Source organism: Nerophis ophidion, linkage group LG11 (assembly GCF_033978795.1).
Source record: "Nerophis ophidion isolate RoL-2023_Sa linkage group LG11, RoL_Noph_v1.0, whole genome shotgun sequence".
NCBI lineage: Eukaryota > Metazoa > Chordata > Actinopteri > Syngnathiformes > Syngnathidae > Nerophis > Nerophis ophidion.
Genome location: NC_084621.1, coordinates 51,666,980 through 51,690,461, shown reverse-complemented (window position 1 = coordinate 51,690,461; position 23,482 = coordinate 51,666,980). Strand labels below are relative to the sequence as shown.

The following is a 23,482-nucleotide window of genomic DNA, read 5'->3' as shown; positions in this document are numbered from 1 at the left end:
TGTCACAACTACTAACCCTCCTGTACAAATGGCTGAAAGTAAAACGCATACGAACCTCTGTATATCACCCTCAGACAGATGGCCTGGTGGAAAATTATAACTGTACGCTGAAAAAGATGCTTAAAAAAGTAGCTGACGAAGATGGGAAAGACTGTGATCACCTAATTCCATATGTCTTTTTTGCCATCAGAGAGGTGCCCCAGGCACCCACTGGCTTCTCCCCCTTTGAGCTAGTTTATGGCCGACGTCCCCGAGGTGTGCTGGATCTTGCGAAAGAGACCAGGGAGAACCAACCCTCCACACCACAGTGTGATCGACCATGTCGCCCAACTACAAAGACCGGCTCGCAAAATCTGGCCAATGGTAAGAGAACATATGGAAAAAGCCAAAAGAGAACAGGCAAGAACATATAAGAGGTGCCACACTCAGAGAGTTCCAGGTTGGGGAAAAAGTGCTGGTATTAGTTCCGTCCAGCGAATGCAAGTTTTTGGCCAGATGGCGGGGGCCTTACAAGGTAACAGAGAAAGGGGCCCGTCAACTACAAGGTAAACCAGCCAGGACGACAGGCCACCAAATTTACCATGTAAATATTCTGAAAAAATGGCATGCGGCAGAGCCGTTGCAATCTGCTGCGTTCTTAACTGCACACTCTCCCCAGACCACTCTCCCGGTACCTATAGGAGAGGACCTCTCCCCGTCACAAAAGCAGGAGGTGAAGGAACTTCTGGGACGGAACCAGGACCACCCCTTGGAACTGCCAGGAATGACCCAGGCGATTAAACATGACATTGAGACCCAACCCGGAAAAGTGATAAGACAAAGGCCCTACCGAATCCCAGAAGCCAGACGGGCGGCTATAAAAGAAGAGGTAAAGAAAATGTTAGTACTTGGAGTAATAGAGGAATCCCATAGTCCATGGTCCAGCCTGATTGTCATTATGCCAAGACCAGATGGGTCCCTGAGATTTTGTAATGACTTTCGCAAATTAAATGAGATATCACTGTGTGATGCTTATCCCATGCCCAGAGTAGATGAGCTGATAGAGCGGCTCGGCCCTGCTCAGTTCGTCAACACCCTGGACTTGACCAAAGACTACTGGCAGTGCCATTGATGGAAAGGGCGAAACTTAAAACGGCCTTCTCCACACCAGAGGGGCTATTCAAATATACCCTTTTGCCGTTCGGGATCCATGGGGCCCTGGCAACATTCCAAAGGATGATGGACAAAATTCTACGGCCCCACTAAGAATACGCAGCCGCCTACCTGGACGACATTGTGATCCATAGCACCAGCTGGTGTCTCCATCTCCAGCATCTGGACGCAGTCCTAGGAGCCCTTAGGCGTGCCGTGCTGACGGTCAACGCTAAGAAGTGCCGAGTGGGTCTGACAGACGGATTATCTCGGTTTCACAATATGAAGAGGCTGCGTAAAACCCCAGGCCCGCAAAGTGGAGCGCATCAGGGAATGGCCCCACCCCTTGAAGAAAAAGCAAGTGAAATAATTTATTGGCCTGGTGTCATATCAAAAGTTTATTAAAAATGTCTCCACGATTGCAACACCGCTTTTTGAACTGACGAGGAACAAATTGCCCCATCATGTCATCTGGACGGCTGAGGCTGACTTCCAGATGTTGAAGAAAGCCCTGTGTGAAGAACCTGTGTTGAAAGCCCACAACTTCAGCCAGCCGTTCATCCTTCACACCAACACCTCAGGCACGGGCATTGGAGTCGTACTCGCCCAGCTCGTGGACAAAGAAGAGCACCCGGTGACATTTATTAGTAGGAAGCTCCAGAGTCATGAGCGAAATTATGCCACAGTAGAAAAGGAGTGCTTAGCAGTCAAGTGGGCCATACACTACCTCCGCTACTACCTATGGGGTAGGACCTTCACCTTGGTGACAGACCACGCCCCCTTAAAGTAGATGCCCACAAATAAGGACCGAAACAATCGCATCACACGCTGGTTCCTACAGCTACAAAATTATCATTTCAGCGTGGAATATCGGCCTGGGAAGGCGATCCCACATGCAGACGCCATGTCCCGGCTTTATGAAGAGGACAAAGAAGCTCCCGGACCGACCGGCGAGCTTAGGGGGGAATGTGGTGTCTCACTCAAGCACCGCCTGACAGATAAGAACCTCACAGGGGAAGAGCCAGGGAATGGAGGCAGAGTGGAACACAGAGGACAACGCCCCAGCCTTGGCTGCATCATCGAGGGGCGGTACATTCCCCTGTACCTTCTCAATCAACCTGAAGTACTACCAGCTGTGCGGCCAGGTGGGACCAGGCTACAAACTTTTGTTAACTCTGCCTCATTCAGGTCTGGCTCTCCACTTTGTCAAGGCAGGTGCATCAGGCGGTAAGTTGAGACATCCACTATTTCACCACTTTGGACAATATTATGAAATGTTTTACTTATGTTATGTCTCTATTGTTTTATAGGAAGTTACCTATGACATTTAAAGACATGTGCTGTTTGAAGGACTGAGAGCCCCGGACAAGAGATATTTATGTTTGGTCACTTTAAGTTTGATTCTTCCACACACCGCATTTCCTAACGAGACTTGTATAATAAATGCCCTAACTTAAACTTTTATAATCAATCAGAAATATCAAGCAGTTAAAATGGATAAGTGTGGAGAGAGTGTTTTGCAATTTTCCCCGTGTAATTTGAATTTTGTGCTGTGCTTGGACATTTAATATAATATCAACAAAGTTCAGTGAGCAGTGTGTGTAATGTGTGACCGTGTGTTGACTTTTTGTGTTAGTTTATTACTTGCACCATGAGTGGGAAAGCTTGTTTGGATTGGGTTATATATAAAAATGCTCTGCTGTGTTTGCTCTGACGTGCGATTCACGGTCATTACCCTGAATTACTAACAAAGTCTGCAAGATGGTGGCAAAAGCGGCAGCAATCATACTGTCAGATATTTAAAATTAAATTGGTGGCCCCCCGCGGACCAGATTTCTTATCTAACTTGTGAGGTCTAGCAGGCCAAAAGGAAAATGTACCTGGCCCGCAGGCGGTAGTTTTGACAGCCCTGCTCAATGACTTAAGCGCCAGACTTCCTCTGTTTGTTTGATATTGTCATTATTGCTACAAGTAGTGGCCAGTTGGCCCTATGGGTAAAAAACACTGCTCTAGATGACCAAGGTTTAACCCATTGGTTATACTTCGCAGAGAAACTAACATATCTATCTATCTATATTTCCTTAAGTTTCTTACCTGAATGACTCCTCCTCCATGCCCACTCGTTCCAGCTAAAAAAGACTCTGGTAGCTGCAGCATCTTCCCCAACCAGTCTAACATTACTGTCTCCAGCTCTGTGCAAGCTGGGCTAGCCGCCTGTAAATAGACAAAAGCATGATGACAATTAAGAAAACAACAAAAAAAGATGATTCTCGGGGTATCAACATTGTTTGTTTACCCAAGAGAATCCAATGCAACCGATGGCTCCAGAGAGCATGTCTCCCAACATGGCAGGATAAGAGGACGCTGCAGGGAAGTAGGCATAGAAGTATGGACTGTGCCAGTGGGTAATCTGGAATGAGAAGACACATTTTGGAGTAGAAAAGACCTACAAAGGCTGTACAATTTTGATATTGTACGTAAGAGGTGTGAAAAGTCTTGACATGACAGGTAGTAGTGTTCCACTCCAGTCTTGCGCAACATTTTTAACCACCCTAGTCCCACTGCAGCATAGCACAATTGCAGAGCACGGTAAATTCAAAGTCCCAGATTTTCACTACAGACCTCTGAACATGTGACTACTTTTTTTTTTTTTTTTTTACACCGCCATAGGGTTGTACGGTATACCCATACTAATGAAATACCACGGTACTAATGATTTGAAAAGTGTTCTGTAGTTCTTTTGAGAAAACACCGGTATTTTTTTTCATCCGCATGCTGCCGTGCGGCAGTGACGTTGCTGAGCCGAGGAGCATGTTGAGTGTGCCAGCGCGCATACTCACAGAGCGCACAAGCAGAAACAGAGTGGGGAGGAAAAATGGCAAATAAAGTCAATTATACTGGTTAATAAAGAGTGGGTGAAGCGTAATTTGGAGATATTTCAAGATGAGGCTTGATCGATACCTCTGCGACGCCAAAGGTGGTATAATTAAAGTATAACAAGCTTTGCTTCAGACTTAGTTAAAAATTTTGATAATGATCGAGACCTGCACAATAGGTTTAAAGGTTAGGGAGTTAACTCCCCTGTTGTGCATATGTAGATAAATAACATTTGGATGCATAGACGCGCACACGGCTGCTTGGCTTAATGCCGAATATGAGTCCAAACCGCCCACATAGCGTAAACTCATACAAATGAAATGAGTGAATTTTGTAACAAATTGCTACAATTTGTGTTTTATCATTAACAATGTGTGTTTTACCTACTACCTGTCTTATATGCATACTTTTATCCAAAGTATTGCTTTAAGTATGTAAAAATTATTTTAATTTGTCTTAAACCACAGACCAAGAGTGCCAAACTTAAGTAATGAAGGATTTAATCCAATTTTAGTCAAGTTTTTTCTTCTAGTCTAACCTAATCCTAGTTTACGGCAGACTATATGTAATATATAAAATTGTAAATTGTTCTTTAAATGCAACAAGAAAAAGCCCAATATGTTTAGACCCTTTTAATTTTTATTTTAATCTTCTAAAATTATTGTTTGACTGCAATAAAAAACATGTTTAATGTATCGCAATATTTTTTTTGTCAAAATGAACCGAAAAAATATTTTTTTTACCCTTTATTTTGAAAAGTATCGAAATACATTTTGGTACCCGCAGTATCAAAATAGAGGATACAACTCATTGACCGCCATGTGTGCAGGAGAAGATTAAAGCATATTTTCATCACACGGCTATTGAATGATAGAACACAACACTTAAAGCCTGATCTACAAAAATCCAAATGACAAGTGCTAAATAGCAAGTGCAAACTATAAAATTGCATGGACTAGTAGTGGGCGTGTTGCTGATGATCTACCAAGTCTGTGTGTACAATTGATAACTGTGGTTTTTGCAAGTATAGCAGTTGTAAAACACTCTTTTCACTCCACATATATGGCATCATATGTTTTATCATGTTGTTGACTTGCAACACACAAATATAATATTTAACATCTTTTCTGGGCTATATTGAAGTGGATCTAGACAACAGAACCTACTTTTAGTATGCTAAATATGGAAACTGCACGTTTAGTTTTTTTTCCCCCTTTTATTCACAATCCTCTCTAGTGAGACAAGAACACACGCTTACTTGCTGGATCTGCTTATCACTCAGCTTGTAAAACTTGTTGCTCATTCTCTCTATATTTAGACTAAAAATATATAGTTCTGGATCATCATTTGTCCCAAAGTACCGTAAATTCCGGACTATAAGCCGTAACGTTTTTTTTGTACACTTTGGATCTAGTGGCTTATAGGACGGAGCGGCTAATTTATATATTTTTCTTTGCAGAAGGCATTAATAAAAAACAAAAACAAAAAGACAATCAAAATCACTGACAGTTTTTGGACAAATTTGCTCACTGCAGGTGCTGCAGTGTCCTTCAATTAATCAGTTGTATTTTTTTCAACCGGAGTGCGGTTCTGTCCTCTAGCCGTCCATAGCGTTTTCCACGTTTGGATTTTTTACTAATTACTCCAAGCAACGTTTGTAAGTTTTACAATATAACTAAAACTGTTAACTATTACTAAACCGTCCCAAGTGTGATGTATGTTGGAGTTCTTTCATGCATATTTGTACGAGCCATCGTAATGTAATGACGCTAGTGTCGTTAGCACTAGCTAATATGCTAACATGTTTATGAGTGTCTGTGCTAGTATTATGAGCTTACAACAGCATTCTTTTTGTATTGTTTCAGTTTCACAAATTCCTCAGTAAATTCACCCAAGTGTCACTGTGGACTTATTGAGTCTGTTCAGCTAATTGGAGAGCTTGCTTCCGCAGCTAGTGGGTCTACGACCATGACTTCTGTTTTTTTTTTTATCAGCTGTTTTACTGCAGTGTTACAGGCACCAATTGAAAACAATTACGTATGGAAATATACATTTACAGAATCTTACTGTTTAAATAACTCATGTTGCAACTTATATATATATATGCGGCTTACAGTCCGGTGCGGTAATACATGGAAACATATTTGTTTTTGTTTTAAATTTAGTGGGTGAGGCTTATTTCCCGGCAGCACTATAGTATGGAAAATAGCCACAAAGTCTGCCATGTTTAGTAGTACTTGCTGTTAATGGAAATAGCAACCGTTGCTATAAGCTCTGTGAAATCCAATTGTGTCAAAGGAGAAAGTTATGGCAATGCTTAAAATGACCAAAATACAGTAAATATTACATGTTATTCTTCAAGTGCCTGTTACTACATTACATACATACATACAGCATGTATAGAACACGTTGATGGAGAGGATTTTTAGAGTGCTTTATAGGCTGAAAAGGTCAATACGCATTAATTGCATTGTTAGCTGCCTCTTGCTAGCAGTCTTTCACTATTTGAAATGCACCAGAAAAAGAGAAATGTGTGTCTTTGCCCCACATGGGGGATTGTGAATGATAGTGCAGTTCCCCTTTAAGATTATCAGGGAGCTTACGGTAAAACACATACTACCGCACACCCACACACTATTCGCTATCCGCTACATATAATATTCAAGAACCTAACTAACCAAGAAGCTAAACATAGGAGTGCATCAAAAATAAGAAAGACATCGGTAAATCTTACCCCTGGCATTATGACTCGTTCCACATCTTTGATGATATCTTCATAGCTCTCTGGTTCCACTGGTGCCTCAGTCGGTATCAAGGTATGGAGATATCCAGGTTCCACATCTGGATAGACGTGTCTCTCTTCCAGGTTCTCCATATAGTCGGCGACAAAGTCAACCATCTCCTTTCCTCGGCGCCGGAACTCTTCTGTGTCCATTCTACTATTTGACAACACGCTGGGGAAAAAAGCTCATTGTTATTGTCTTCTGAAAGGAACGCGGATAATATTTACTAATCTGGTTTGTTGCAGTTAATACATTTAAGGTGTTGGCTTGAAATGTGTATGCCTCTTATTTTCCAGCTCATTGTAGCAACGATCAAAGAAACGGAGACATTGTGACAATCAACCCTATTTTGGGGACACATTGGGACACACACACTACCTTATTTTCATGGGATTTTATTTTTTTAAGGCAAGAACTAAATTTGACGGTTGAATTGCTTTGACAATTTGCTAAAATATACATATATTTTAAGACAGAAAGAGCGAAGGCCATGAAGAGAAAACACATCTTAGCCTCTTCTATATGTGTTAAACATGAATATGAGTATATGTGACAATTGACCCCAACTGAATTTTTTGTTAAGCTAGCACATATGTGCAAAACTCGTTTTCATTTGAGGTCTGTTAACAGCAAATATTTGCCTATGCATCTGATTATTGTATATTTTTATGTACACTAAGAAAAAATATGTATATTTTGTAGTAAAAGAAACTGGCAACTCAGTCACCAGAGTTTTACTGTAAAATATAAAGTGTTTTTTTTTTCTTTTTTAATACAACATAAATGGAAAAAACAGTACCAATGTTGTTTTTTTAATTCTGGCAAAAAGCTGCAAGTTTTTTACCATGAAAAAATTTAAATTGAAATTTTTCATAGAAAAAAAAAAGCCAGCTCGATTGACGGAATGTTTGCATTCAAAACAGTAGTGGAGTAAAATGCTGTAAAAAAAAAAAAACACAGCCTAATATCTATTGTCATTTCTACGGCATACAATTTAATGGATAACTTGCTTCTAAACCATAAGTCAAGGAAATATTTCGGCATTTATTTTTATTTAGACAACAAACAAAATATTGCAAAGTATGATAATATTTGTTGCAATATTGGACAATATTCAAGTTTAAAAAGGTCTGCAATTCCATGCAGTACATATTTTTTAAATCAAAATGGACAAAAAAAATTAATTAGTATGAAACGGTAATGTACTTAATTGATGCATAGTGTTTCCAGGTGTTCGCGGGCTACATAAAATTATGTGGCGAACCAGATCTGGCCCCCGGGCATTCAAGGGGCACTGCACTATGATTGGAATTTTGCCTATCATTCACAATCATTATGAAATACATGACAATAGATGGATTCATTAAATATTAATTAATATTTGATATTAACTAAATATTAAATAAATGCAAATAAAAGTTTGCTTACAGTGGAACCAGTGGGAGCGCCTCTATTGCACCCAAAAATCCAATAAATAGCCATTCAAAAAGCGCCAACAATACTCCATTTACATTTCATGACTTGAATATTAACCAAGTATTGGTGATATTGTTATTATAAGCTCTAACGCAGACAAACAATTTATAGCGGCGCCGTGATCACAAGCTTGTGAGCCAATGTTTACATCATCAAGTGGTCTGCTGCTTTCTTACTTCCTTGCTCTCTGTAAGTTTATTGTTGATCATAAATTATGCATCACACCCGCACAGAAGAAGTCTGAGTAGGTATTCCGACAAGTTGGTACACTTTGACCATTTAGGACCTGGCAATGGCCAGAACGACACAAAAAGACGCTTGGTCCCCTCCGCCCCCACCGTTTCTTCATGAAGATTATGAGACATGCACAGTAAGTGTTTGTTGGCTCACATGAAGTCTGCAGTGAGTAATAATCAGTGATGAAGAAAAGAAAAAGCGAACGTAATGATGCGTTTTTTAAATTAGTGCACCACGTATACTTAAAATTATCAAAATATGTAAATGTTATTTTAAATGTGCCCATGAGTACGTTACATATATATTTACATCATTTTTATAAAACCTTAAGGGGGGTGTTTGGATGGCTTATAAGGGCTTTATAGGCAGAATTGCATGGCACCCATAGGCTCCATTGTAAGCAGACTTTTGATCGCATTTATTTAACATTTAGAATGCATTATATATATATATATACATAAATAAAAGGATAAATGGGTTGTACTTGTATAGCGCTTTTCTACCTTCAAGGTACTCAAAGCGCTTTGACACTACTTCCACATTTACCCATTCACACACACACAAACACACACACACACACACACACACTGATGGAGGTAGCTGCCATGCAAGGCGCTAATCAGCACCCATCAGGAGCAAGGGTGAAGTGTCTTGCTCAAGGTCATAACGGACGTGACGAGGTTGGTACTAGGTGGGGATTGAACTAGGGACCCTCGGGTTGCGCACGGCCACTCCTCCACTGCGCCACGCAGCATCTATTTATTGTCATGTCTTCGGTAATGATTGTGAATGCAAAATTACAAAAAAAGTGCAGTTCCCGGGGCGGCATAGCTCGGTTGGTAGAGTGGCCGTGACAGCAACTTGAGGGTTGCGGGTTCGATTCCCGCTTCCGCCAATCTAGTCACTGCCGTTGTGTCCTTGGCCAAGACACTTTACCCACCTGCTCCCAGTGCCACCCACACTGGTTTAAATGTAACTTAGATATTGGGTTTCACTATGTAAATCGCTTTGAGTCACTAGAGAAAAGCGCTATATAAATATAATTCACTTCACTTCACTTCCCCTTTAAGCTTGACACATGTGTGCGAAAATAAGAGCTAACAACAATTCTAACTCTAGCTTTCCTTTCACACTTATTAAGTGTAAGAATTGTTTCGTTGTCAAAAAAAAAATAACTCTTGAAGACAAAAACCGAGAAGCTGAATATTTACTGACGTATTAACAGTTGGACAAGAAAAAAACAACAACTCCTCTTAACTCAAATTCACCCCTTTTTTTATTCTCCAGAAAACTATAAAGGCAAGCTCTGATCCAGACCACAGTTAGATGGCGAGATATAATAAATGTGACAACCAACCCTGTTAATAACCCCAACATTAGATTGTGAGTGTATCATTTCCATCAAGCTTATCAACACTTTCTGTCTTTGGCCTCTACAGGTGTCACACAAATCCCAAATACTGGATAAATATTGTGAAACAACCTCATCCTTCAGACATTTGCTCACACATTTTAGCTGTCACGTTTTTAGTCGTTTAAACTGCCCCTTGTCTCCATTTCTTATATTTCTTGAAAGATTCAAAGAAGAAAAACGGTACTAGAAATGTGAAAACATTGACAAAGGTACAGCACATGAAAGCGGCGATGCGACAACCAACCCCAACACTGACATAAACATCCAGACGTACTATTACCTACTATTAACAGCAGCACGTGAACATTGGTCGTTGCTCGGCACTAAAATCTTATCGTGCAACAAGTGTTTCACCCTTTCTCCACTTAAGAGGCTGTGCCATTATCCTTACACTAATCTGAAATAGGATTATGCGTGTGTGCGTGCATGTGTGAATACTCACGTTTCCCGATGAGAGTGTGAAAAGTGATGTATTTTTTGGATATTTTCCTTTTGTAGCGTGCACTAACAGATGAATAAACAGAAGTGTGTATGTAAGTGTGTGTGTGTTTGAGTGCACACCGGGAAAGGGGCATTCTCTCCTTTTATCTTGCCAGTGTCCACTCCCCCCACCCAACCACCCCCCCCCATCCCAGCGAATCAGCCAATAGGAGGTCTCACACGTTAACTGGCCAGAATCAAAAACAGATCCTGGAGCAGCCACTTTGTTCACCTTTAAACTGTACACAGCATCGTTTAGGTACACACAATTTAGCAAACTGTCACACAGAGCAATGTCATGAGCAGAATTAAGAAGACGACACAGGTTGACATTTACTGCTCTGTTCTGTGGTCTTTGAGTCAAGGACATAGAAAAAAAAAATACTATTTGACGTTTCATTCTTAAAGGGCACTGGAAATATAACGACAGAATAAGACATTTTGCTCCATGGTAACCTTCGACATTGTGCCCAGTCCTTCCAGGAACTCGGAATGTCATGATTAAAAGGGGAACATTATCATCAGACCTATGTAAGCGTCAATATATACCTTGATGTTGCAGAAAAAAGACCATATGTTTTTTTAACCAATTTCCGAACTCTAAAAGGGTGAATTTGGCGATTGAAACGCCTTTCAATTGTTCGCTGTCGAAACAATGACCTTTCCCCCGTGACGTCACAACAGGAAGGAATCCGACATTTTCTCAAACACATTACATACACCAAGTCAAATCAGCTCTGTTATTTTCCGTTTTTTCGACTGTTTTCCGTACCTTGGAGACATTATGCCTAGTCGGTGTGTTGTCGGAGGGTGTAACAACACGAACAGAGACGGATTCTAGTTGACTTACGTGAAGTGTGCTAATCAGACATATCAATGGTCACGGCATGCTAATCGATGCTAACATGCTATTTAGGCTAGCTGTATGTACATATTGCATCATAATGCCTCATTTGTAGCTATATTTGCATCCAGCCTTTCCCTCCACCCACATTTAATGCCAAACAAACACATACCAATCGACGGAGTCAAGTTGCACCAGTGGTCAAAAGATGCAATCGGTTAGAAGGCGATCACCGAATTCGTCCTCGTTGCCGTTGTCTGTCGTGATATGGCTCAATAGCTTCAGTTTCTTCTTCAATTTTTTTTTCGCTATCTGCCTCCACACTCCAACCATCCGTTTCAATACATGCGTAAGCTGTTGAATCGCGTAAGCCGCTGAAATCAGAGTCTGAATCAGAGCTAATGTCGCTATATCTTTCTGTTCTATCCGCCATGTTTGTTTGTATTGGCATCACGCAGAGACGTCACAGGAAAATGGACGGGTGGATATAGCGATGGTGAAAATCAGGCACTTTGAAGCAGTTTTTCGGGCATGATGGGTAAAATTTTGAAAAAAACTTCGAAAAATAAAATAAGCCACTGGGAACTGATTTTTATTGGTTTTAAACCTTCTGAAATTGTCATAATGTTCCTCTTTGAGCAAATTCACGCAAATTAAATCAATTATCAGTGGCCTTATGGTTAGTGTCCGCCCTGAGATCGGCAGGTCGTGAGTTCAAATCCCGGCGGAGTCATACTAAAGACTATAAAAATGTGACCCATTGCCTTCCTGCTTGGCACTAAGCATCAAGAGTTGGAATTGGGGGTTAAATTACAAAAATGATTCCCGAGTGCCATTGCTGCCGCTCACTGCTCCCCTCACCTGCCAGTGGGGTGAACACAGGGATGGGTCAAATGCGGAGGATACTTTTTACCACACCTACTGTGTGTGTGACTATCATTGGACTTTAACTTTAACCTTCAACATTTTTTACAATCCTTCCTGGAACTCGCAATGTCATGATTAATCAAATTCATGCAAATTCAATCAATTATGCACAACTTTTTCCCAATACAACTTCCCCGCGCATTTCAGCCAAACTGTGAGCGACGCTCAAACGCAAATATCATCCATCCAATCAAAACTTAAATTTTCTTTTTTGTGTGTGTGTGTGGATGAAGTAGGGACAGCCAAGTGTAAATAGAATATGCAATTCCGGTAGAAACGATGTGTGAATGCCGTATGTCCAGAAGTGGGTAGTAACGCACTACATTTACTCAGTTACATCTACTTCAGTACTTTTTGGGATAAATTGTACTTCTAAGAGTAATTTTAATGCAACATAGTTTTACTTTTACTTGAATATACCTATTGAGAAGAAACGCTACTTTTACTCCGCTCCATTTATCTACATTCAGCTCGCTACTCGCGACTGATTTTTCTCGAACTGTTTGTTTTGGTTTGTCAGGCAGACCTTCAAAATAGGATCTATCGCATGCCTTCGTTTCACCAATCAAATGCAGTCACTGGTGACGTTTGACTCCGTTTCACCAATCAAACAGAGCCAGGCGGTCACATGATTAACTGCAAATAAAGTTTCAGCGGCGGTATAGCTCGGTTGGTAGAGCGGCCGTGCCAGCAACTTGAGGGTTGCCGGTTCGATCCCCGCTTCTGCCATCCTAGTAACTGCCGTTGTGTCCCTGGGCAAGACACTTTACCCACCTGCTCCCAGTGCCACCCACAATGGTTTAAAAATGTAACTTAGATATTGGGTTTCACAATGTAAAGCGCTTTGAGTCACTTTGAGAAAAGCGCTATATAAATATAATTCACTTCACTTCAAACAACAACAATGGCAGAGACAACAACGAACGCTTCGCGTCAACCAGAAGAGGACACCCCTGGCCTCACATGAAATCGATGTCCACGCTTCAGACAACCAAAAAAAAACAGTTAAATAATGCGTTGTCATATGTGTCTCCCCAAGTGGACATTTCAACTTACATGAACTCGACGTCAAATTTGAGGAAGCACATCGCGGTAAGTAACGTTAATACGTAGATATTTTGGCTCTCACCGTAGGCTGATGTTAGCTTCCCTGCTATGAATCACTGTCAAATGTACATCGTGTGGGGACATTTACTAACGCACTGCAGCCTCATGGATAGACAGACAAACACACACACACACACACACACACACACACACACACACACACACACGCATGCATGCATACAAACACCAATTAGAAGTGCAGTGTGTTCCCAGGTGCAGCCCACACCTATCAGAGTTTATGGTTTATCAGTTTATACCAAAAAGTTATATTTTGGTTTCATCTGACCACATGACATTTCCCCAATCCTCTGCTGTATCATCCATATCCATTTTGGTATAAACTCAACTCATCGTGTTTGGAGGAAGAAGAATACTGAGTTGCATCCCAAGAACACCATACCTACTGTGAAGCATGGGGATGGAAAAATCATGCTTTGGGGCTGTTTTTCGGCTAAGGGGACAGGACGATTGACCCGTGTTAAGGAAAGAATGAATGGGGCCATGTATCGTGAGATTTTGAGCCAAAACCTCCTTCCATCAGTGAGAGCTTTGAATGGTTAACCAAATACTTATTTTCCACCATAATTTACAAATACATTTTTCAAAATTCCTTCAATGTGAATTCCTGGATTTTTTTTCACATTCTGTCTCTGAGTTGAAGTGCACCTATGATGAAAATTATAGACCTTTGTCATCATTTTAAGTGGGAGAACCTGCACAATCCGTGGCTGACTAAATACGTTTTTGCCCCACTGTATATACAATTGGTTTAAAATTAGTTAATACATCCTTATGGCTGGTGCTGTTCCAAATTGCACCTGTTCATTTGATCTTTCCTTTGCGCAATTTGAACAACACACAGAGTTTATGAAAATAACCTCCTTAGCTTTGTTGTAATGAGTACATCATGTCCAAACCAAAGTCAACGTATTTAGCATTTCTGTATTTACATAGACTCAATTTCATTTTGGTATCACCTACAGGTTGTACAATGCAAAACCAACTCGTCTTACCTGTTGGTACCAGTTTTTGTGTATTTGGGATATGCATAGGTCCTGAAATTTTGAATTCAAATCAAAGTGGCATGGCAGAGATATTTATAAAACAATCTTGCCTTCTGTTGTGTGACTATCAAAAAGTAATTAGTCACTGAGAATGGAAAGCAAGGCTCTGTCTGACACGCTAGGTCCAAGGATGCAACATGAAGTTCTTATTGCAGTTTTGAGGGTGATTTATTGTGCCCTTGAGTAAAAATACAATACGTTACATTCAGATGGTTTGTGGTTCCTTTGCAGTCCTTTTGCGGTTCTTTTGTGTTCCTTTTGCGCTCCTTTTGCGTTCCCTTTGCAGTCAACAGAAGTAACGGCACCCAGGTTCACACTCTCTCCAAACAAGCCAATCAATTCAGACAGGTGCAGGTGATTTTCATTCAGCAATCATTCATCCCACAAACACGCCTCCCACACACACACACTCCGCCCACACACATGTAGCCACACCCACTAACCCAGGTGACAAGTGAGAAACAAATCCCTGCCTCTACACCTTCATTTATACTTCCTCCAAACTAGCTGTTTGGAATTTGCCAATTTTTGGAAAATGTTCCCAGTTGTGCAACGATATAACGTACACTGCAAAAAGTCAGTGTTCAAAAACAAGACAAAAAATTACTAAAATTAAGGGTATTTTACTTGAACTAAGCAAAATTATCTGCCAATAGAACAAGACAATTCGGCTTGTCAAGACTTTCCAAAACTTTCAGTGAACCCAAAAATACCTTATAATAAGTATATTCTCACTAATAACAAGTGCACTTTTCTTGGTGGAAAAAAGAGTCCTTTTTGCCGTGTTTGAAAGCAATTCAGGTGGGCAAATAAACCTTTTGTGCCCGTATATATATGCGGTTTATAATTTGGTGCGGCCAATATACGAAAAAAAACATTGTTTTCTCTTCCAAAATGTTGTGTGTGCGGCAAATACAGTACCAGTGCATCTTAAAGTCCGTAAAAAACATTAAATACCAAATGGGAAAAAACTATAAACACAAGTCCAACACTGCAAAAAGTCAGTGTTGAAAAACAAGAGTAAAAAAAAAAATGAGGTATTTTTACTTTAACTAAGCAAAATGATCTGCCAATTGAACAAGAAGTTTCGGCTTATCAAGACTTTCCAAAACAATTAAAATTAGCTAACCTCAGTGAAACCAAAAATACCTTCAAATAAGTATATTATCACTATTAACAAGCACACTTTCCATCCATCCATCTTCTACCGCTTATTCCCTTTCGGGGTCGCGGGGGGCGCTTGCGCCTATCTAGTTACAATCGGGCGGAAGGCAGGGTACACCCTGGATAAGTCGCTACCTCATCGCAGGGCCAACACAGATAGACAGACAACATTCACACTCACATTCACACACTAGAGCCAATTTAGTGTTGCCAATCAACCTATCCCCAGGTGCATGTCTTTGGAAGTGGGAGCAGAGGTGGGTAGAGTAGCCAGAAATTGTACTCAAGTAAGAGTACCGTTACTTTCGAGATTTATTACTCAAGTAAAAGTAAGGAGTAGTCACCCAAATATTTACTTGAGTAAAAGCAAAAAGTATGTTGTGAAAAAACTACTCAAGTACTGGGTAACTGATGAGTAACCTGATTACGGCAACAAATAATGCACAGAAACATAAAAATAGCAATGAGCAAATTCAGAGCCAGGAATATCTCTTAAGCAACTAAAACAATAATATATATTAAATAATAGTACATTAAAATAAAATAAAAAAATGGCACATTGAGCCACAATAACTTAACAGCACCATAGCCTCAGTAGGCATTCATTGATTTGATTGATTAAAACTTGAATTAGTAGATTGTACAGTACAGTACATATTCCGTACAATTGACCACTAAATGGTAACACCCCAATAAGTTTTTCAACGTTTATCAATTACTTAGTAAAAGACCAAGTCGAGGTGATCTACCTCATATATACATATACATACACACACATATCATTTATACACACACAAATTATATATATATATATATATATATATATAATTTATATTTATTTATTTTGTCGTTTTTGTTCACATGTTGAAGGTGTTTTAATGAATATACAAGCATGTTTAACTTATAGATTCCTATCTTTCATGAAGACAAGAATATAAATTGGTGTATTACCTGATTCTGATGACTTGCAATGATTGGACTCAAACGTCCACGTTTTCAAATGGAGGAGAAAAAAGTTCCTCTTTTCTGTCTAATACCACATGAAAGTCGTTGGTTTTTGGCATCTTATTTGTCCAGCTTCCATATTCGTTTTAATACACTTTACAAGAAATACATTGGCGGCAAACTCCGTAGTTTGCTAGCTTGTTTGCGCTGGCTTTCGGAGACTCTTATTTTGTTAGCGCAGGCGCGATGGAGCGGCACTTTTATTGTGAAGACAGGAACTGTGCGATCAGTCTTTAGGCTTTTGACGGGAAGTATGGTTGAAATAAAAAGTGCCTTTTTTCCTTTACACTTTTTATTGATTGATTGAAACTTTTATTATTAGATTGCGCAGTACAGTACATATTCCGTACAATTGACCACTAAATGGTAACACCCCAATACGTTTTTCAACTTGTATAAATCGGGTCATGTGACCGCCTGGCTCTGTTTGATTGGTCCAACGTCACCAGTGATTGCATGTGATTGGTGAAACGCAGGCATGCGTAGATTCTACTTTGAAGCTCTGTCATTAACCAAAACAAACATTAATAGATCGATAAAAAAAAGTAGCGAGTAGCGAGCTGAATGTAGATAAATGGAGCGGAGTAAAAGTAGCGTTTCTTCTCTATAAATATACTCAAGTAAAAGTAAAAGTATGTTGCATAAAAACTACTCGTAAAAGTACAATTTATCAACCAAAGCTCCTCATCCCACCCCCCGGATTGTAAATAATGTAAATAATTCAATGTACATACTATGATGATTAACTTGTGTGATGACTCTATTATGCTGATAGTATATATTTGTACCATGAATTGATTAACGTGGACCCCGACTTAAACAAGTTGAAAAACTTATTCGGGTGTTACAATTTAGTGGTCAATTGTACGGAATATGTACTGTACTGTGCAATCTACTAATAAAAGTATCAATCAATCAATCAAACCCAAAAGTTACTCAAGTAAATGTAACGGAGTAAATGTAGCGCGTTACTACCCACCTCTGAGTGGGAGTAAGCCGGAGTACCCGGAGGGAACCCACGCACTCACGGGGAGAACATGCAAACTCCACACAGAAAGATCCCGAGCCTGGATTTGAACCCAGGACTGCAAGAACTTTGTATTGTGAGGCAGACGCACTAACCAAAAAAAACAAAAAAACTTTTTGCTCAATATGTTAAAAAATATTCTTAAATAAGTAAATGCTAGTGCCATTTTCTTGACATAATGATATGCGCTCGGCATCATGATTTTTTTTTCGTGCTTGAAATAAGAAATGATTACACTAAAGAAGTAGTTTTATACTTGTGAGTGTTGATGACACAGCTTTGCAACAGTCTATATTCTAGTCTCAAGCATGTTTTACTCAATATAGGTCATAAAATCTCAGCAACAAGCTGTAATATCTTACTGAGATCATTGAGGACCAAAACACTTAAAACAAGTAAAAGACTGCTTAGTGAGAAAAATTATCTTATCATACAGAAAATAAGAAAAAATCACCCTTATTTGAGATTTTTAATCTTACTTAGATTTTGGTTTTTGCATAGTAGTTGTTGGGGTTCATACAATACAGATTGCGTTATTCCCGAGATCGCGTTGTAAAGAAATCCTTATTTTTTTCTGACAAAGAAAAACAAATGTTCACGCTGCTGCTCATTCACGCTGCTGTTGTTTCAGGTGTGCTCCTTCGTTGTCGTCAAAGCTAAGTGCTATCTTTCTATTTTGTGTGCTTCTAAATATCTAAAGCCTTCTTTAGCCCTTCTCTAGCACATTTTGTAGCCTTATCGTATTTATAAAGCACTTTATATCTTTGTTTTACCACTTCCCTTTTAGCTAGCTAGCTGCCAAGCTAGCGCAGCTACGCTAGCCTCAGTCCGAAGCCCTCCGTTGAAGAACTCGACTTGGTGAAGGAAAAACGTGATAATGATGTTGTGTTCTTCTTGCACCCTTCTAATGGAGAGGTTGCCCCTGCAAAAGGGGCGTGTCCGCCATTTAGAACAGAGTAACTTTGTAACTTTAAAATTCTGTGGACACACTTGGTAGCATTAGCCATATTGAGCTAACTAGTTCGGTTTGTAGCAGCCCTAAATGACTTAGAAGCTAAGGAGAGCCAGTATAAGACTCATTATATTTAGCTCGTTAGCTAGCCCTACTGGCCACCACACCGTGATGTAAACTGTTCAAAATTTGTGGTCCGAGGCAATAATGCGTCATTTAGAATATTGCGGTATATTAGGCCGCGTTATATGCAACTTTGAGTGTGTCCCCATTAGTGTTGTACCAATACCAATATTTTGGTACCGGTACCAGTACCAAAATGTATTTCGATACTTTTCGGTACTTTTCTAAATAAAGGGGACCACAAAAAATTGCATTATTGGCTTTATTTTAACAAAAAAATCGTACGGTACATTAAACAAATGTTTCTTATTGCAAGTTTGTTCTTAAATAAAATAGTGAACATACAAGACAACTTGTTTTTTATTAGGCAGTAAGCAAACAAAGGCTCCTAGTTTAGCTGCTGACATATGCAGTAACATATTGGTATTTTTCCCTTCTATTATTTTGTCAAAATTATTAAGGACAAGTAATAGAAAATGAATTATTACTGTAATCTACTTGTTCATTTAGTGGTAATATGTGGTTATTTTCTCCTTTAACATGTTCTATCTACACTTCTGTTAAAATCTAATAATCATGTATTCTTCTGTTGTTTGGATGCTTTACATTAGTTTTAGGTGATACTACACATTTTGGTGTTAATTCAATACCATGTAGTTACAGGGTCATACATTGGTTCTCATGTCCAGACTTTATAAACAATAAACAAATTACAAAAGATTTTGTGATTAAAAAAAATAAATATTGATGCAATCATAGTAGTATCGACTCTGGTACTTAGTATTGTTACAGTCAATTTATGTATAGAGAGCCACCCATTTGTTTACATTTATGAATGCTAGCTTGCTGTTAGCGCTTAGCTATTGTGTTCTACGGTGTGTAGTAAAACATGTTTAGCTATTCCTCGTCCTGCAGGGATGATACTTGTAAGAAACTTACTTCATTTGTTGCCATGTAGGCGAAGATTAGTGATTTAGAAGTAGCTAAAACACTACCAACTGCGGATGAATGTTAGATGATAGTTAGCAATGTTTTAAAGCTTGTCTTGTAGAGCGGCGCCTCAGTGTTTATAGCTTCACATTTATTGTTTGTTTTTAAGCCAACATGTGTTCATTCTGACTCCTATGTCTAAAAACCGTGTCTACTTTTACTCTGTACGTGTGCGTTGCCGAACATGTATATCTGCTCCAGCAATCTCACGACTTATGACGATGGCGCCGTGATGTCCGTAAAGAAAATAATAGTACCGATGTTTTTCAACAGTTCTACAAGGAAATCTTTGAATGTAGAAAAAAATATATAATATGACCCCTTTAAAGGCCTACTGAAACCCACTACTACCGACCACGCAGTCTGATAGTTTATATATTAATGATGAAATATTAACATTGCAACTCATGCCAATACGGCCGGTTTAGTTTACTAAATTGCAATTTTAAATTTCGCGCGGAAGTATGACACTAAAACGTCATGTTATGATGACGCGTGCCCGTGACCTCACGCATTGTAGAGGACATTTTGGTCCAGCACCGTTCACAGCTATAAGTCGTCTCTATTCATCGCATAATTCCACAGTATTCTGGACATCTGTGTTGCTGAATCTTTTGCAATTTATTCAATTAATAATGGAGACGTCAAAGAAGAAAGATGTAGGTGGGAAGCAGTGTATTGCGGCCCCCTTTAGCAACACAAACACAGCCGGTGTTTCCTTGTCTACATTCCTGAAAGATGACGGTGAAGCTTTATTATGGAACAGAGCGGTCAAGCGAACATGGTTCCCTACCACATGACAACCGGCAGGTTTCGGTGAGAAAATGGTGGTAATAAGTCGGCTCTTACCATAGACATAAGCTGAGAGCTTGCGTCGTTCCCCCTGCACCTGTCAAAGAGGCAGCTGCGAACTCTCTTTCCTCCTTCCACCGGCCGCCCACGACCGTCGGATGCTTCTACCGTGGAGGAAGCGTCAGCTGCCTTTGCCTCGTCTGGAAACTTGGCTTCCCTCGGGGACATTGGCGGTCACCACACTCGTGGCCGCACCCCTCCGACTTTCAGGTTGTACAGGTACGACAATATAATCTCATTAAAACACTAGTAACACAATAAGCAGATAAGGGTTTTTCCAGAATTATCCTAGTAAATTTGTCTAATAACATCTGAATCGCTCTGCCGTCTAGTTTTTTTGTTTCTTTTTTTTTTTAGTCCTTCACTCTCACTTTCCTCATCCACAAATCTTTCATCCTCGCTCAAATTAATGGGGAAATTGTCGCTTTCTCGGTCCGAATCGCTCTCGCTGCTGGTGGCCATGATTGTAAACAATGTTCTGATGTGAGGAGCTCCCCAACTCGTAACGTCACGCGCACATCGTCTGCTACTTCCGGTACAGGCAAGGCTTTTTTATTAGCGACCAAAAATTGCGAAATTTATCATGGATGGTCTCGACTAAATCCTTTCAGCAAAAATACGGCAATATCGCGAAATGATCAAGTATGACACATAGAATGGACCTGCTATCCCCGTTTCAATAAAAAAATCTCATTTCAGTAGACCTTTAATTGATTCTACGCAAATGTGTGTGTGCTATACAAATGCTATACAAATAAAGATGAACACATCAACTACTGTCATTAAACAAACATATCACTGACTTCTTCTCATTTGAGCAGCCTGTACTGCTGTACTGAGTCTGTACTGAGCAGTCAGGACTGACACGTGTACCACTTTCCAACAATTTCTATTTTTTAGGTATTTCATCACATACTTTTGTGATCATAAAAATGAACGACATGTACTGTAGACGTATTTGTCTTCACGTGGCATCTTGTAGGATGATGATTTGGACTTGGCATGTTTTTTTAAAGAAAAGGTTGAATCCTGAACTGTACGACATCAGAGGTATTCCATTTTCAGTGGTTCAGCTGTATTTGTCTGTAGAACTTAACCGACAGCAAAGCAAAAATAACATACTGTAGCAACAACCTGTGTGTGCGTGTGTGTGGCGTGGGTGTTGTGAGGACAGCAAGGTTTCGCTGATGTTATTTTGGCACGGTTGCTTTGACCAGTTTTGCTTCAACAACGAAGTTGTTGATCACCCCTCTGCTTGGCGTCCTTACAATGTCCAGCTAGACGTTATAATACAAAACCGCAATATAACAAAGTGGGGGATTAATAAGATGAAGATGCATTTTGTGTATTTGGGATGCATATGATTAGCAGCACGGTGGTAGAGGGGTTAGTACATGTGCCTCACAATACGAAAGTCCTGAGTAGTCCTGAGTTCAGTCCCGGGCTCGGGATCTTTCTGTGTGGAGTTTGCATGTTCTCTCCGTGACTGCAGGGTTCCCTCCGGGTACTCCGGCTTCCTCCCATCTCCAAAGACATGCACCTGGGGATAGGTTGATTGGCAACACTAAATTGGCCCTAGTGTGTGAATGTGAGTGTGAATGTTGTCTGTCTATCTGTGTTGGCCCTGTGATGAGGTGGCGACTTGTCCTGGGTGTACACTGACTTCCGCCCAAATGCCGCTGAGATAGGCTCCAGCACCCCCCACAATCCCAAAATGGACAAGCGGTAGAAAATGGATGGATGGATGCTTAGTACTAAAAAGGTGTGTAACAAACATGTATTTGTTAGGGGTGTTAAAACTGTTTTATTCACATCCAAATCCATCCATCCATCCATCCATCCATCCATCCATTTTATACCGCTAGTCCCTTTTGGGGTTTGCGGGGGGTGCTGGAGCCTATCTCAGCTGCATTCGGGCGATTTTTTTTATTCCTATTCTAAACTGATTCATAATTTTGGAGAACATATCAAACCTGCCCTGAGATCAGTATGTCGTGAGTTCAAACCCTGGCCGAGTCATACCAAAGACTATACCTCCCTGCTTGGGTTGAAATTGGGAGTTAAATCATCAAAATGATTCCCGAGCGCAGCCACCGCTGCTGCTCACTGCTTCCTTCACCTCCCAGGAGGTGAACAAGGGGATGGATCAAATGCAGAGGTTAATTTCACCACACCTAGTGTGTGTGTGTGTGTGTGTGTGTGTGTGTGTGTGTGTGTGTGTGTGTGTGTGTGTGTGTGTGTGTGTGTGTGTGTGTGTGTGCGTGTGTGTGTGTGTGTGTGTGTGTGTGTGACTATCAGTGGTACTTTAACTTTAAAAAAATTGAATATTTAGAAGATTTTATTAATTTTTTTAAGAATACATTTTTGGATATAAAACATTAAACAACTAATTTTCATATTATATATATATATTTTTCCGTAGCTTATTGAACCGAAAGATTGCTTGGTGCACATTTCAGGTGAGGGACTTTAAGTGTGTCGTGTGACCGACAATGTTCACATTTTATTTGAGAATTGTATTATTTGGAGATTTAACTACCAGCAAATTACAATTGCATTTTTTTGCTTTATTTTGAAAATCATTGAACACAAAAATTAAGCAGTTTTGTGATTTGTTTCCCTTTCTGTACCAAAAATTAAACAAAGTGCGACTTCGATACTGAGGTGTGTACCGAACGATGAGGATGCTGTTAACGCAAGTTCCCAAATATTAAACATGAACGTCAATCTTTAAAATTAAGATAATCAAGTTGGGATTAAATCAATTTTGTGGAACAAATACTTGAACTGAAGCTGACAATAATGTCAATGCTACTTTTGATAGTTTTAGTCCTGCATACAAGGCTTTGCAGGCCCTGATGGCTCACCACTGTTATTTACTTTAATTTCACTGCTTATCGTGATAGCAGTGGTGTGCCGTCAGGGCCCGTAAGGCCTTATATGCTGACCAAATACAACCACAAATCATGATCATAATTAAAGATAAAAGTCATTTTTTTATTTAATTTCCCTAAACATTTAAAAGTATT

At 39.9% G+C, this 23,482-nt stretch overlaps 1 protein-coding gene across 4 annotated transcripts in view; it reads right to left on the bottom strand.

The window, feature by feature from the left end:
• The window catches only part of ddc (dopa decarboxylase), a 72,604-nt gene extending 57,876 nt beyond the window's left edge, over positions 1 to 14,728 (bottom strand). The window contains exons 1-4 of one of the 4 annotated variants that reach the window (XM_061916230.1): positions 14,544 to 14,728; positions 6,743 to 6,962; positions 3,428 to 3,541; positions 3,226 to 3,345 (exon numbers count right to left, since the gene is read on the bottom strand). In XM_061916230.1, the coding sequence (XP_061772214.1) occupies positions 3,226 to 3,345; positions 3,428 to 3,541; positions 6,743 to 6,943 (435 nt within the window). In that variant the 5' untranslated portion in view covers positions 6,944 to 6,962; positions 14,544 to 14,728. Of the gene's footprint in view, positions 1 to 3,225; positions 3,346 to 3,427; positions 3,542 to 6,742; positions 6,963 to 10,360; positions 10,473 to 14,289; positions 14,438 to 14,543 lie in introns of those variants that run through there. The other 3 variants (XM_061916227.1, XM_061916229.1, XM_061916228.1) reach the window with 3 other exon arrangements.
• Between the last annotated feature and the right edge of the window lie 8,754 nt (positions 14,729 to 23,482).